Below are 16,202 nucleotides of genomic sequence, written 5' to 3'. Positions count from 1 at the left end.
CCAGTGAGTGGCTCAGACTCGGGCGGCACACGGACGCCGCGTGTTAGATGTGGACAGAGCTGTGAGCGGCACACAGAAGTTGCGTGTTAGATGGATGCAGGCAGATCCGTGGTCAGCACATGGAAGCCGCGTGTCAGGGGCGGGCAGAGCTGCCCCCCGTGCCCCACGCTCCTCTCGGTTCACTCCGGGCCCACGTGGAACCGCACGGGCAAACCCACAGGCTCCCAGCACAGCCCCGGGCGGCCGCGCAGCCCGCCGCAGTGCCCGCGGGGGTCTGAGCGTCACCCCACCACCCGCCGGTGAGGGGCACGGCCCCTGCTCCGTGTGCGGACACTCGTAGAGGTTCGGGAGGAGGACTTTGCGACCCCCTCCGGCCCTGCCGCGGGCGGCGCTGGCGCAGAGCCGGGCAGGCGGCGACACCAGCCCCCACCCCGGGGTCCCCACGGGTGGGCGACCCTGCACAGCGGCGTCCTCCGCCTGCTCAGACAGCGGGACCCCCGGACATGACCCAGGACCGGTGGGGAAGGAAGGACGTCGAGGGGGTCCGAGGTGAGAGGGGAAACTGGCACAGTGCGACTCGGGAGAGTTCTGTCCACTGGGGAGAACCTGGAAAGGCTCACACGTTCACACGCGTGTGCAGGCATGAGTTTGTCATGACACGTACTGGCTGACTTCCTCTATCTGGTCGTTTCCTTGTGGGATTGTCAGTCTACTCGAGGTCCTTCCACAAAACTTAACTACGGAGGATCGTAAGGACGTAGGATGAGGTTTGAATTTTCATGGACGAATCCTCTAAGGCGTCTACGAGGCGAATAGACAGCGAATACATTTCACATTCCCTCACTCAGACGCCCTACACAGTGGAAGTGGTGTCTGATTATGCGGCCGTGAAGAATCACTTCAAAGTGATTTCCAATAAAGGGAGTCGGCAAACACCCCTAAAACACCGTCTGAGAAACCGGCACGCACTTAGCTGAGACAGTGGCACCTGGGGAGGGCGGGCGCAGCAGAGGGACCGTGGCATAAACGCCCGGGAACGCCCCGGTCACCCCCGAGCTTCTGGCTGAGACACACCTGTCCCCAGTCTGCACGCTCGCGGCCCCCGGCCCGAGGTCCCCTGTAAGCATCGCCCTGGACACCCCCTGACGGCGAGGGCGGGTATGCGAGTGACTTCTGTCTGTGGAAGACGGCGGTGGCCGCCGCTGGCTGGTACGGGCTGCACCGCGGGCGAGCCGTGAAACGCTCGGAGCCGGGCGGCTGTGAAAAGCAGGCATTGTCCCCGCTCCCGGCATTTGGCACCATTGTTCCAGTGGCCTCCGGGGACGGAAGGAGCCGCAGCTCGGATCTGCAACCGTCCCCAAGAGAGAACTGGAAGTAACCCTCTCGTGCCCAGACCGCCCACGCGCCGATGTAACTAATGGCGAGGCTTTACGTGGCAACCCGTGGGTCACGCCTGAGCTGCAGAGCGGAATTTATACAGACTGTCCTGGGTTCCGACAGTCTCCAGGTGACAAATGATAAGGTGTCCTCTGAGGACCAACCACACTTTTAGGAGTGTGACGGCTGGACCTGGTACTACATCTCAGCCAAGAGAAGGGGCGCCCGTCCAAAGGAGTTGAATCTGAACCCTTGCCCTGCTCCTCCGACCACAGCAAAGCCGGAGGGAAGCGGTCCAGCGATCCATCGCCCGGGGTCAGACCCTGGACGCGGGCCCTGGGCGGGGGTGTGGACCAGCCGCCCGCTTCTGGCCCCCCCGCCCGCCCCCGCCGTCCCCTCCCTAACTCGGGAGCGCTGCCGCGCACGTGCGGAGTCCAGAGAGCTCGCAGAGAGAGATGGGGCGGTTGGGTTTTCCTTATCTCCACGGCCGCAGCTCCGGCCCGGGCGTGGGTCGGTGCTGCCGGGATCGGCGGCAACGCCTCATCTCTCTGCTGGCCACACGCAGATAACGCAGGTTCTGCTGCACAAACCTCTTTGGGTGTTTTTTTTTTTTCTCCCAAGACTCCGAGTGGCAGTTCTTCCAAAACAAACCGTCGTGTGTGGCGTGATCGTCCGGCAAGCAGACCTCAGAGCTGATGGCAGGAGCAAAGGGGGCAACTCCGGCATGTGGTCCTCACACCCGCTGTGCGGGCACGCTCCTGCGTGGGGGGTGGGTGCGCTGCCTCTGTGCGGGGGGGGGGGGTTCTGGCTGCCATGGGGCCCCACGCTAATGCTCCATCAGGGAGCATTAGCTGTGTGTCCACGTTGAGCAGCGTGAGGGCAGAGTCTCGGCGGGGGGTGCCGTCTGGGCCAGCGCAGCAAGCCATGCGGCACTCCAGAGGCGCTCTCTCTGCAGGGGGTCACGTGCGTGACCTTTATCCTGGGGGCACGACGGGCACTCCACGTCCGTCTCCGGGTTTCCTGCTGGCCCTCGTCCCCCTGGCGACTTGGGACAAACTCACAAGGGTGCCCCTTCCCCTCACTGTCACTCACAGCCCCACCCCACCCCCCGGCCGCCCCCGTGTGAGCAGCTCTCTGCCCGCCAGGCCCCGGCCCTGCTCGCCCACATCCACCTTCCAGGTCCGGTCCTGGGAGCCCCCACCCCGGGGCTCCGCGGTGGCTCTGGGGTCTGAGTCAGACAGAACTCACCCCAGGGGCTGACTTCCTCTAGGCAAGCACGCCCAGTCCCCTCGTTTAAAAAACAATTGTCGTCCATTTTCCTCGAGAAGCGAAACCAAACATGTTTGTTCAGCATCGACCGACAGGTCAACCGCGAAGCTTCAGCAGTGCCGTGACGCAGTGCCTCAGTCTCGGGGCACAAACTCCGGCCCCCGAAACCCGGCCTCCGTGGCCGTCCAACCCCCACCGTCACCTCTGAGCCCCGCTCAGGCCACACCGACTGGCCCCTCCTCGGAGCTGCAGGGAGACCGAGAGCGGCTCACGGAGGCCGGCGGGCTCTTCCAGCGGAGGGCCGGACGGCGGCCCTTGCGGGCTCTGCGGGCTGCGGCCGGGGTCCTGCTGGCCTGAGGCGGCCTGTGGAGGGTCAGGTCGTCTGGGGCGTGTCCCCCACAGAAGGAAGCGGGGGGCGTGGGGTGTCCCCCGAGGCCCCAGGGAGGACAGTGGGCCCGAGGCTGGGGTGGGTGGTGCCCCTGAGGCCCCAGCAGCCAGGACAGGGCTCCTCCACGTAACAGGCGCCTGGGAAGAGGCGCCTGGGAAGAGGCCCCTGGGTGGTGCAGGTGGCCGGTGGGGCCTGGTGGCCTGCAGGAAGGAGGTGGCCGCCTGAGCCCCCCGCTGGGAACCAGGCTCTTCCCAGCCAGCCGCAGCCCAGCGATTCCGGGGCGAGTTCCAGGGTGCAGCGTCGTATCGGGGGAGCCCGGGACGTCCACGCAGGTCAGAAGCCAGGTCTCGGCTTCCCCCTCCCGAAATAAAACCTGCGCCCCCCGCCCCCGGGGCCCGGCGGGGTCTCTCCCAGCCGCCCGGACGGGCCATGGGGCCAAAGGGCCCGAACGCGTCCCAGGGGTGGAAGGAAGTGGCCACAGGTCGGGGTCTGGACGCTGGGCTGGGGGCCGCCTGCTCCCCTGTGGCCGCGGAGAGCTGTGACCATCAGGCAGAGCGGCCGCGGGGGCCGCCAGAGATGTGCGGGGGGCGCGCGCGGCCCTCCGTGAGGACTGGGCCGTGCGTTTCACCTTGCTGTCGCCGCACCGCCTGCGCTCGGGAAGCCGGGCGCAGGGACCGTCCTCCCCGCCCCCGCTGTGCGACGCGGGAATTCGGGCCCCGAGCCGGGCGCCGCGGACCCCCGGCCCGACCCTGCTGTGGGCGGGCTGGAGGGGCGAGCTCCACGGAGACAATAAAAAGTACATGTTCTGGGCGCACAAAGGCGGCCTCAGAGAGAGCGGGGTGGGCGGAGAAGACTCGCGGTGAGAAGGGTGCAGAGAGAGCACCCCCCCCAGGGCCGGGCGGGCGGCCGCGTGCCTCTCACAGACGCAGGATTGCTGCCACAGCGAGTCCGCGGCCACACGAGGCCCTTTGTCTGCCTCCCCCTCCGGGCGGCCCCAGGCCGACTGCCGGGGGCAAAACCGCTCCCCAGACAAGGAGGGCCCTCTTCAGCCCGGGCCCACTCGGGCACATTCCTGGGCCGGGGCCCCTCCGCCGCGAGCGGCTGACCCAGGACACGCAGGCTCCGCCAGCTGAGGAAGCCGTGCGTGCGCAGGACACCGTTCGGGGAAACTGAGGCAGCCGACCCCGGGGAAGCCGGCGTCCACAGGGGCAGGCCTCCGGGGCAGCAGGGGACCGGCGAGAAGGGGCAGGGAGACAGGCCACCGCGGCCGTGACGAGACAGCGGAGGCCCCGGGACTCGGAGCAGGGCCCACGGGCTGGGACGCCCCGGAGAGCGGGTGGGCACGTCTGTGCTTGGTGCCTGGTCCGGGAGGGCCTCTGGGGGGGGGGGGGGGGGCGTGCACTGGGCTTGGGGGGGCTTGCACTGGGAAACGTGGTTCTGGGGGTCTCAGCGGTGTGTGGGCCGAACCCACGAGGGACCGAAGCACAGCGAGCCTCGGAGCCACAGGGAACCCGGCCGGCGGCGGCGGAGGGGAGGAGAGGTGCCAGGGTAGCCCGGCCCGCCCTGTGGGGAGAGGTCGGGGGTGGAGGAGCCCCCGGAGGCGGCCCCGGCATGGTGGGGGCGGCCGGACACCAGACACGGGGGCCTTCGAAGCGGGAGCCCCTCGGTCACGACGGCTGTCAGTCCCCTCCAACAGTGGGCACCGCCCCCCAATGTCGCGTCCTGCTCGGTGGCGTCGGCCCCTCGCAGGCTGGAGCCCACCCACCCAAGGTTTCTGGGGCTCGTTCTCGCCACCACGCGAGGGGATCGGGTTTGTCTCTGAGGGGGCGCCCCGGCCGACCCCGGCCCCGGCACGCTGCCCCCACGTTCCTGGGGAGTCACACCCGAGCCCCACGGGCCCGGCCCCAGGGTCCGTCTCAGTCGCAGCCGGGCACCGGCTTTCACGTGACGGCGGCTGACATCAACTCGCAAACTAAAACGGCCCTCGGCCCCCCAGGGCACAGTGCATCCGCAGATTCGGCTCTCCCCGCGCCCCCTGTGCGCGGGAGGAGCTGCTCTCCGGGCACAAGCGCCCTTCCCTGCGCCTCGCGGACCACCGCGCCCAGGGCCGCAGGGCCCCGCTGCGGAGGGCATGTCAGGATTCACTGCGCGCCTGCTCGGCTGATGCGCCGGACCCGGCACAATGCCGGGCTGCCCTCCCCCGAGTTGGCACGGGCTCCACAGGCCCCGGAACCCAGCAGGGGGCCAGGGGCGGGGTGGGGGGGTCGGGCTGTCTCTGGGCAGAACGGCAGATCGGCTCTGCGGCCCTGCAGACGCCTGCAGCCCCGGGCTGGCCGGCTGACCGGCGTCCCCCCGGGGCTGAGGGGGGTCCGTGGGCGTGGCGGACACGCGTGTCCTGCGCGTGGCATCTCCGAGGCCTGGGCCTGGCTGCGTGGGGCACGCGTGACCCCTCTCCCGGGAGAGGTCACGGCGGTGGCCTTGTGTGCTCTCACCGGCGACGCCCCGACACCCGTGGGGAGGAAGCGACGGCCCCGCAAAGAGGGGCCGTGCGCCGGTGGCCTGGGGACCGTCCCTCACGGGGCGGCCGCGTGACCCCCTGGTGCTGCTGGGCCTTCAGCCACTGGCACACGGGGGGAGCCTGTGCCGTGGACGCGTGGCCACTGGGACCCCAGATGTGCCAGAGGGAAGGCCCTGCCCACCCTCGGGTGTGGCCCCCCACCTGCAGCTCGTCCCGCTTCTGCCCCGCCCACCTGGGCTCACCTGTTGCCGCGGCCTCCCACCTCCCCCCGCCCCCGTCCCCGCCCCATGCTCCCACCTCAGGCCCAGGCCGCTCTGCTTCTCCCTGGTGATGCCCCCAGGCTGACTGCCCCGGCCGGGCCCCGGGGTCCCTCCCTCCGCAGGCGCGCCAGCCCACCCCTGGGCGCCACAGCTCGGTCCCAGGTCCCCCGACCTCCCTCCAGGGGCCTCGCTGACCCCCGTCCTGCTCTGTGTCCCCTCACACTGTCACGTGGTGGGAATGACACATCACACCCACTTCCTGCGGCTGTGGCACCGACCACCTCGGGCGGGCGACCCGGAGCCTGGGGCCGGAGACCGCAGGGCTGGGGCCGGGCTGCCGGCGGGACCGGGCTCCCCGCAGGCCCCAGGCCAGGGCCCCGCCTTCCCCCTTCCCATGCTCCCGGCAGCCACGCACCCCGTGTCCTGCAGACGGGTCAGCTCGGTGCCCGTGGGCATCATCCCCGGCCGCTTCCCCGGGTGTCTGGGTCCCGGGCCCCCCGGCCCCCCCCAGAAGGGCGCTGGTCCCTGGGCCGGCCGGGGGCCCACTCCACGCCTGTCTGGCCCTGCGTGAGCTCGATGACACCTGCAGGCGGCCCTGTTTCCCGACAAGGTCACCTTCATGGCATCCAAGGGTTAGGACGGGGGCCATCCTGTTTGGGGGGTGTCATTCAACCCCACGTGCATTTTATCTGGGTCCATGAGACGAGGTCCGCTCGTGCATCACTGCCCACCGAGCACCTAGCCCAGGGAGGCGCACTTCCTGGGCGCTGGGGAAGGGCGGGTGGGCGAATGACTGGGTGCGTGGGTGGCTGAGTGGGTGGGGGGATGGGTGGGGGGATGGGTGGGCGGGCCGGGGAACGGCTGGATGCTGCTGGGTAAACGCCCGCGCCCAGACTGTTGGCGGTCGGGTGGGCGAGCCCCCCGCCACCCCGCCGGAGTGGTAGTGAACCGCAGGGGTAACGAACCGGGGCGAGGGGGGGGGAGTGGTGAGAACAAACGGACTCTCGTTCACCCCGAGCTCCGCACTCGAGAGCGAACGGGTGGGTGGGCGGCCGCTCCTGCAGGAACCACTGTGGTTTTCTGTAAAACCACGGGGACGGGGGCCGAGCGAGAGGCCCCGTCCCCCCTCCAGCGTCCCCACTGCCGTGCGGCTGGGGTGGGGGGAGGGGGCGGCTGGGCCAGAGTCCTGAGTGGGAGTCTCTGGGGCCCAAGCCCCTGTGGGACAGACCCCCACACGGAACTCTGAGCCCCCGCTTCCTTAAGGCAGGGGGGCCCCGGCTGCCGGACGCCCCCCTCGACGGGAACGCTAAAACTGCCTTCTGTCCCACGATCGCCCCCAGCGCTCTGGCCTGCGCCCCAGTGGCTTCCCTGAGAGGCGCTGGCCGTCCTGCCAGGCCCCTCTGGATGGGGCAGGGCCGACCCCCTGGGGCGTCGGATGGGACCCCAGGGGCTCCACACGCCTCCCCGGGGGGCCCCAAATGTGGAGGAACGGGGTGCTCCCGGGCCTCTGGGGCACGGCGCTGCTGAGGGGCGCCCAGCCCAGGCCCGTGCCGGGCGGTCTGGGCGGCCGCGGCGCTCCGGGGCAGGGCGCAGCCCGCGGGTTTTGTAGGGGGCCGGCGGGCGGGCCGTGAAAGGGGCATTGTCCCGCGGCGCGGCCGCACTCACTCCCCTGTTGTCCGCAGGAGAGGCAGATGTGGCCCCGGACAATGGCAGCCCCTCTCAGGGCCCAGCGGTGACAGACTCCAAGCGCACAGTGCACCCGAAGAATGCCTGGCCGGACGCCAGCCCAGCTGACCCCGGGGGCCGCCCCCACTTGGTCCGCCTCTTCTCCCGAGACGCCCCGGGGCGGGAGGACAACACCTTCAAAGACAGGCCCTCGGAGTCCGAGGAGCTGCAGACCATCCAGGAGGACAGCGCGGTGGCCGCGGGGCCCCGGACGTGATGGCGGCCCAGAAGAGACCCTCCCAGAGGCACGGGGCCAAGCACCTGGCCTCCACCGGCCCCATGGACCACGCCCGGCAGGTCTTCCTGCCGCGGCCCCGGGACACGGGCATCCTCGACTCCCTGGGGCGCTTCTTTGGAGGTGACAGGGGTGCGCCCAAGCGGGGCTCGGGCAAGGTGAGCTCTGAGGAGTCGGGAGCGCGCCGGTCTAACTGCAGCCGGAGGGGGCGCGGCCGTGCCCCCCCTCGCAGGACTTGCCGCCAGCCCGCGGGTGCCGTCTCCGCCGGAAAGGCTCCCGTACCCGCGGGGGCCGGGGCGGCTGCCGCCCTGCGGGTGCCCGGACTCTGGGACTTCTGCACCCTGGGGCGGAGGGGTGGGCGGGTGGGTCTCGGGGCCGGTCCGTCCTCGGGGGGCTCCGGCGTCTTACTCTTGGGCTTTCTGGCTGCTTTGGCTTGTGCTGCCTGGGCTGGGCTCTGACGCCCAGTGGTGCACGTCCTGCCTGGGACTGGGGGCTGCGTGTCGTCCGCAACAACAGTGCAACTGAAGGCCGTGGGGCCTGCGGGGTGTTGGGGTGCGCCGTGGGCGAGCCCCCCCCCCTTGCCGGGGCCGTGCAGGGGAGCGCAGAGGAGGGAGAAGCGTGTGTGTGTGTGTGTGTGTCTCTGAATCAAAGCTGCGTTACTCTGTGATCCGTCCATTGGCACCGGGACTCTGCGGCCCTTCCCCGCTGAGCTGCTCTGCAGACAGAAACGCGTCTCGGGGAAGACAGCTCCTGCCGGGGCCCCTCCCCGCAGCCCACAGCAGGGCCGGGAGCCGGGTGTGAGCAGGTCCCAGGGGGCCGCGTGCCAGGGGCCCCCGGGGAATGCGAGGCTGGTCGCTCGGCTTGGCGGTGCGTGGGGCGGGCTGCGTGGCGGGGACGGAGAGAGGCTTGGGCTTCCAGACACGGGGCTTGCTGAGCTCAAGCAGGGGCCGCCCTGATGCTGCTCCTCCTCCGGCTGGGGCCCCCGAGGGCCTGCAGCAATGCGAGAGGCCCCCGGGGGGGGGCGCGTGCAGCTGGCCCCCCCCCCGGGAGCAGCGCCCCAGAAAGCCCAGGCTGCTCAGAGCTGGCGAGTTTCTGAAACCTGCTTTTAAGTGTGTGACCGCCACGCCGCAGGGACCGGTGACCGTAACATGGCTGAGGATGCCCGGTGCCTGTTCCGCCTGCGGGGCGGGAGTCACGGGCCCGGGTTTCAGGCGCCCGCTGCGTCCTTGCGTCCACCCGGAGTCCAGGTCTCTTACGGGCCCCTTGTCGTGACGCTGGGCGAATGACACTTGGTGTGTATTGAGGGCTTACAGAATCCATTTCCTGGTTGGTTCTTTTCTGGGTCTATATGTAGCCTTTTCGCTTTCCTCTGGGGCCGGCTTCTGCCCCCGGAGTGCGGGTCCTCTGACCCATTTCCAATGCCAGCGCCAGCCAGCGCCGCTCTGCCAGCCCGGCCCCCGCCCGGCAGACCCCGGCTGCGAGCAAGTGAGGGTGCACTCCTCCCCGGCCACGCAGCCCACAGGCCCGCGGCGCCTTCCGACCCTCACACTTTCTGCTAAACTGAGGAGCAGGCAACATATGTTTAAACTGTGCAAAAAAAAAGAGAAAAAAAGATTTAAATGTCTGAAGAGCATCTATTATGAAATAAGCTTCATTTAATGTCAGAGTCTAAGTTCAAATAAAACTGTGGAAGCATCTGTCTGCAGCGGCGTGACCTGATGGCAAAGTGGGTGCGTGCGCACACGGGTTTTCCTCCGTCCTGGGGAGTCCCGCCTCTGCTGCTCCGCGCCTCCGATACTTTCAGGGGAAAGAAGGTTCCGCTTCCAGAGGCAGGCCCCTCCTAGGCGAACAGATTGATTCTCAGGGGTCTGGGAAAACCAGAACGTTTTTACAGGATCCTTAAACGCGGACACAAGGTTTGAGCGGTTGTTTTGGACTTTAGAAAGTACCGGTTGTGTTCACTACTGACTGTTGAATGAAGGTTTTAAAGGCCCAGGCGTTGCCCCCTGGGGGCCACGCGTCATCAGTCAGGGGCTGCGGTGTCACCGCTCGGCGGCTCCCCGAAAGCTCAGGGTTGGGACGCCGCCCCTCGTGGGGTGTGTGGACTCCTGGCCAAGGTCCTTCCACTCCCCTGGTGGGGGTGTGGCTGCGTTTGCTCTGAAGCACAAGGTCGGGGAGCCGCACGCCCCAGACGCACAGGCCCCCAACGCACAGGCCCCCGATGGCCCCGGGAGCCCCGGGGCGGAGAGGGTGGGCCGCCCAGGCTCCGGTTCCGATGCTGTGTTTGCTGGGCTCTGCCTGGGCGTCAGCAGAGCCTCCCCCTTCTGTGCTGCCGGCGTCCTGGGGCGGAGGCTGGGGAAGAGGGGAACCCACAGGGCTGGCCGTGCACTGAGGCATTCCCCGGGTCCAAGGCCGTTGTCGGTTCAGGGGCCCAGGGTGCTCACAGGCGCCCACAGGCCAGGGGGGCTGGCAGCACCCACGGGCGAGTGTGCTGGGACGCCGCTGTTCTGGGTGCCCGAGAGAGCAGGGTTCGTGCAGGGTTCCTGCAGGGCTGGGCCGGCCCGCTCCGGGGGGCCACCAGTGCAGGGCGGGGGCTCTCCTGCCCCGGGGCCCCCACCCTCCCTGGGCCTGGGCCTGGGCCTGGGTCTGGGCCAGCACGGCCCCCAGTCCTGGGAATGCACCCCCCCCCCCGCCCCGGGGGCGGGGACCTGACATTCAAGGAAAGAGCTTTGTGCAGCCCGGGAGGAGGAGGCGGGGTCCTCTGAGAGCCGCACTGAGAAGGGCATTGACGGAGAAAGCGCTCTTTGTTGGGGGAGGAGGGGAGGCTGCTGCTGGCCCGGGGCCAGCCCCCCTGCCCCCCACCTCCTGGAATGTGGGGCTTGGGAGGGGTGCCGGGCAATGAGGGCAAAGGTCAAAGTGCACGCTCTGTGTGGCAAGGGTGGCCCTCCGCGGCCATGTGCTCCCCGCCTGTCCCCCCGGAACCTGCACTGCGGGCCTCACTCCTGGGCGGGGGGCCGAGGCCGCCTGGGCCTCGCCGACCAAACCCCAGACACACACCCAGGCTGCACAAAGGCGCTCATCCCTCTCTCCTGGTCTCCCGGCGGGAAGGGCCACCAGACAGTCACAACTGGTGGCAGGTTCGGGGCGGGAACTCGGGGGAGATCCGGGTGTCTGTCCCCCGAGTCGGGCACCTCCCGAGAGGCGTCCAGGCCGGCTCCGGTCCCGGCCTCACCCCCGTTCCCGTCCCCCCATCTGCTTTCCCCTCTCGCGCCGCGGACCAGCGCTCCCGCTCCCACCGGGGCCTCTGACGCGCGATGGTCCTGTCAGGCCAGGGCATTGCCGGCTGATGCTGGGGGCGAAGTCGCTTTGCGGGTTAACCAGTGTTCTGCTCCCCGACCTTTTCCCCCCTAGTTTTAGCCTCACGCAGCCACGTCTCAGTGCCACGGTAGCTCGGCTCCCCCTTGGGGCTGCGACATCCTGACCGTGGACGGTGCCGGGCAGCCCCGCGGGGAGGGCGGAGTGGGGACGGGCAGGGGGACGCAGCGGGAAGCCTGAGTGCCGCCGCCCCCACGGCGGGGGCCTGGAGCCCCGGGGTCACTCGCAGTGGCAGCGACTCCCCCCCGCCGCCTCCGCCCAGGGGGTGGCCCCCCGGAGTGAGTCTCTGGGCCACGGCCCGGCCACTCGGAGCATCCGCTTGCCCAGAGACCTTTCTAGAGAAAGGACGGGTGTGCTGGCAGGGGTGCCCGTCCCTGGGGACACCCTGCAGGAGTTCCTTCCGAAGTGCCCCCCCAGCCCATGCTGCTCCGTGGTTTCCCCGGCTCTGCCACCAGCTGTCGACACCGTGTCCTGCCCCCTCCCCACGCCCTCGGCCGTCCGTCCTGGGTCAGAATGTCCCCCCAGCCACCGCACCCCAGGCTGGCAGGGGTCTCGCCGCGCCCGCTGAGCCCTTTGTAAACTCTGTTGATGTGTCGACCCGGGGCCGCCTCCTGGTGAGGGCACGCCAGTGCGACTGTGTGGTGAGATCTCCGTTTGCATCTATGTCTCCCTTTTGACACGCAAATTAAACAGTTTAACAGACCGAGTGAGCCTGGTGGACTGATCTCGTGTGAGTGTTTCTGTCGCCCTCCTTGGCGCCCCTCGCTCGCTCAGCACGCTTGTTGCTGGTGTTCCCCCGGCCGCGGACCAGCCGCCGGCAGGTGAGTCGCGCCCACCCCGCTCGCGCACCGACGCTGCCCGGGCCGCCCTCCTCACCAGACCCCGGCGTGCGTGCGCACCCGGTGGGGGTGAGCAAGTGCGGGGTCCAGGACGTGCGAGGACCCGGGGGCTGGAGCCCGGGAGACCAGGGGCGAGCTCGGGGCCTGGGCGCAGGTGGGGGCAGCCGAGACCCACCAGCTCTGACCCGGCTCCTGCCCCGGGCGCACGGCGTTGCCGGCGGCCCCGGCCTCACCGCCCCCTGGTTCTCCCCGAGCTCCCCCCCTCCCCCCGCATGTCCCTCTGGCATCCCTGACTCCGGGCCACAGGCGACTCGGCCGGGGGCTGGGGAGCTTGTCCCGACCCCTGACCCCTGAGGGGCCTGTGCCCTGTGGGGAAGCCTCGCCCGGGGCCGAGGGACTCGCTGGGAGCGGAGGGCGTTTGGGGAACCGCGGGAAATCTCCCTGAGACCCACGCGGTGCTGTGCTGGGGTCCCCGAGACCGCCACGCACACACGCAAACTCTCCAGAATCCCCCAGCGTGACAGAAAATGGCAAAGAGGGAGGAGAGGTGGAGACAGCCCCCCCCCGAGGGAACCCCACCAGTGTGGGCCTCACAAGCACGGCTGCTGCGTGGGGCTGCCCCCCACCCCTGGTCCCGGTCCCCAGCCCTCCTCAGGGGCAGGGTCTGTGCCCACGCCTCCCGGTACCATCCCCTCCCCTTCCGGGCACCTGGACAGCCAGCGGTCCTCCTCCTGCCCCGCTGGGACAGGCGGCCGCAGGGGCCGGGGGCTCAGCCGCCTCTGCCGACCCCCGGCCAGTCCCCAGGGCCGGGCCTGAGGCCCGCAGCCCGTCCATCCCCCACCCACACCCCACCCGCAGGGCTGCACCCCCGACGTCCCCTGTGACTGCCGGGTGCCCAGCCGCCCACAGGGCACGTCTCAGAGACGCTCCCGCCCGTGAGGAAGGGGCGTGTCCCTCAGCAGGGGGGAGGGGGAGAGGTGCGGTGGGAAGCCACCCCCGGCCCACGTGTGCGGTGCAGACACGCCTGTGTCCCCCCCCCGCCAAGGGTCACCGCTCCCCGAGGGGACACCAGGCCCCCTCTCGGCAGAGACGCCACAGGCTCGGCCGTGGTGCGGACCCACGGCGAGAAGCCGTCTCCCCCGTGCGCGCCCCCAGCACCACCGGCGGGAGCTCCCCGTGCGGCCGGTGCAGTGCACCCCCCGGACCCCGACACCCGGGCGAGCTGTGGGACCAAGCTCGCGCCCCACGGACTTGCCTTGGGACCCCAGGGGGCTCGCTTTGCAGAGATGTTTCTGGAATGTGATGACGCGTCTCCGTGTCACAAGTACAGCTCGTTTCCACAAATACCCAGCAGTTAACCTGTTTACTAGAAGTCTGCTTCACCTGCAGCCAGTTCCACACCCCCTGGGGCCCGTGGCTTTGACTCGGCAGCCTGAGCACAGCAGGGCCCTCCCTCCCCCTCCCCCTCTCTCCCTCCCCCTCCCTCCCTCCTTCTCTTTCCCCCTCTCTCTCTCCCCCCTCTCTCTCTCCCACCCTCCCTCTCCCTCCCTCTCTCCCTCCCTCCTCCTTCCCTCTCTCCCTCTCCCCCTCTCCCTCCCTCTCTCTCTCTCTCCCTCTCTCTCTCTCTCTCTCTCTCCCTCCTTCCCTCCCTCTCTCTCTCCATCCCCCTTTCGCTGGGGACAGTCTAAAGGGAGGGACTTCCAGGCCGCTGACTCGGGTCCTGTAACAACACCGTCTGGACCACGCCACCCAGAGAGGGCAGGGCCCGTCCCGGAGCTGTGCCAATAGCTGCAGACACGGTCCCAGGAGATCTGTGACCACAGAGCCATGGCCACCGAGTCGCTCCCCCTGAGGAGCCTCAAGTCCTGTTAACGCGAGGCTCCCGCATGTCACGCTCGACCAGGAGGGACCCCCGCGGGGCTGGCCGGACCGGGCCTGCGCACCTGGTGCTGCTGACCCGACGTCCTTCCCCCGAGGGGGCCCGGGCGTGACAGCTGCCCGTCACCCTGCAGAGCAGGTGCGGCCTCACTCACAGCAGCGGGCGCACCTGCCGTGAAGGAAAGCACAGCAAAGCTCTGTCCATAAACTGATGTGACCTTCACTGGTTCCAGTTTAGACGTCGAACAGCCCCTCAGGGCTTTGCACTGGCCGGGAGCCGCTCTCTCCCCTTTTCCCTGAGACCCCGCAGGCAGAACCTGGCCGCACACTTGGGTGCCGGCCTCGGGGCAGACGCCGCAGGAGAGAGCTTCCTCCCGTTCCTCCTCCTCTGACGGCCACCACCCTGAGTCCTCGGCGTCCCCTTCCCCGTGTGCCCTCCACCCCCACTCCCGCCCAGCACCCGTCCATCTGCACCAGGGCCCTCTGACGCCCCGCCCGCCCCGCCGCCTGGGGCCCGGCCACCCCGGCAGGAGGGGGCGCCGCTGGAGGGCCTCGCGGACTCAACCGGCCACTCTGTGTCCCTCCGGCAGGTTCCCTGGCTGACGCAGGGCAGGAGCCCTCTGCCCGCTCATGCCCGCGGCCGGCCCGGGCTGTGCAACATGTACAAGGTGAGTCACGCGCCGGCCCCCGGCTCCTCGGCTCGGCCACGGGCTGCGGGCCTGCGTCCCCCGCAGTCCCCTGTCCACACGGGCGTGTCTGGGGCGCCGTCGGGGGTGCCGAGGGCCTCCCTCCCGCAGTGTCTGTACGTCGCATTCGGCAGAGCGAGGGGCAGCCCCCCGGGAAAGCCGGCAAAGGACAAGGGGTGGAGACGGAGGGGGGTCCTCGGCGGGCCCGCATGGCTCGGGACTGGCGGGTCGGGTCCAGGCAGCGGGCAGGGGGCCCTCACAAACGGTGGTCGGAGTAAACTCTCACGAGGACAGTGCCTTGCGCTGTGGTCACAGGGGCTGCGCTGTGTGGAGCTGGCGGCCACAGCTGTCACCGGTCCTCTGCCTCCAGGCGTAGTGACGAGTGGACGGCCGGGAGGAAGGGGACAGTGACTCATGGGGGTCAGGCTGCTGCTGATGCCCAGCAGGCAGCCACCACAGGCCCCCGTCCCCATGACACTCGGGCGACGGCAGGTGCTGGGCTTGGGCGCCCGGGGAAACTCGGGTGGGACAGGCGGGACACACACTGTTCCGACGTGATGGGCGAGCCCAGGTGGGGGGCAGGCCGAGCCTGGGGGAGGGGGCAGTGCTCCTCCTCAAAGGCGCCGAAGGCTGTGCCCGGTGCTGAGGGGCTCTGTGGGGGACTACGGGGCCCCCACTCCAGGGCAGACAGTCTCGGGGGCGGTGCCTCTGGGGCAGCGAGGGGAGCCGGGCCTGGCAGGGGGCGGGCAGGCGGTCTGGAGCCCGTGCCCGCAGCGGGGACCCTGTCACCTGACTCCGCAGAGGTGCCTGTGGGCTGCCAGCTTCCTGGCAGGGGCCCAGCAGTTAAGCCGCAGAGTGGGGGGGTATCCCTCTGTCCCCCCCACCCCAGAGACCCTGGAGGTTGGACGGGACACCTGTGCTCCTCCTGAACCGAGTCTCACGCGTGGCCGTGCGTGCTTTCCCGGGGCTCTCAGGGTCCCCTTTGTGGGGGCGCCCCCCGCCCCCACAGGAAGTTCTGCAGGGTCTTCAAGGACCCACGTCCCTGGGGAGAGACTTCCTGGGCAGCAGGAGACCCAGCATGTGCCCAGGCCTCGCACAGGGCTCTGCCCCGCACCCCAGGCTGTGACCCTGCCTTGGGGGTGGGAGGGGCGCACACGCGAACACAGGAAACAAGGTTCGGGCAGTGAAGGGCAGGCTGGAGACGCTAGGACTCCGAGGGAGAAACCCACAAGGGGGCGGCCCCTCCACGGCAAACCCCCGGACCCCGTTCGCCCCGGCCAGCTGGTCCGAGCAGCCCCGAGCCCCACCCACAGCCAGCCCAGGCGGGCAGCCGGGGCCCGCAGGCTGCAGCCAGGACCCCCCACTGCACAGACCCGAGGGGTCAAGGACACAGACCGCCGCGTCGTGGGGTAGGGATGGGGGTCCTCACGTCACAGGCCCCACGGCCCCTCCAGGCTGTCCGTCTCCGTGAGCCTCCTGCCCTCCCCACGCCGCCGCCCCCGCGTTTCCAATATCAGAGAAGAAACGAGGCATCTGAACAGGCAGCAGGTGCCCTGGAATTTCCACCCACGTCAAAGGGTCGCTGGTGGGTTTCCCCAGCAACAGAACAAAGCCTGCATGGCCTCAATGCAGCACAGCTCTCTCCGAAGAAA

At 69.7% G+C, this 16,202-nt stretch overlaps 1 protein-coding gene across 1 annotated transcript in view; it reads left to right on the top strand.

Moving 5' to 3' along the window:
* LOC123825955 (myelin basic protein) overlaps positions 1-16,202 on the top strand; it is a 62,312-nt gene that overhangs the window by 28,101 nt on the left and 18,009 nt on the right. Inside the window, 3 exon segments of the mRNA XM_045849604.1 lie at positions 7,495-7,737; positions 7,740-7,930; positions 14,455-14,532. Coding sequence (XP_045705560.1) covers positions 7,495-7,737; positions 7,740-7,930; positions 14,455-14,532 — 512 coding nt within the window.

Source organism: Phyllostomus hastatus, unplaced genomic scaffold (assembly GCF_019186645.2).
Source record: "Phyllostomus hastatus isolate PE091 unplaced genomic scaffold, TTU_PhHast_1.1 phas_contig_80, whole genome shotgun sequence".
Classification (NCBI taxonomy): domain Eukaryota; kingdom Metazoa; phylum Chordata; class Mammalia; order Chiroptera; family Phyllostomidae; genus Phyllostomus; species Phyllostomus hastatus.
This window is presented reverse-complemented; position numbering and strand designations above follow the sequence as displayed.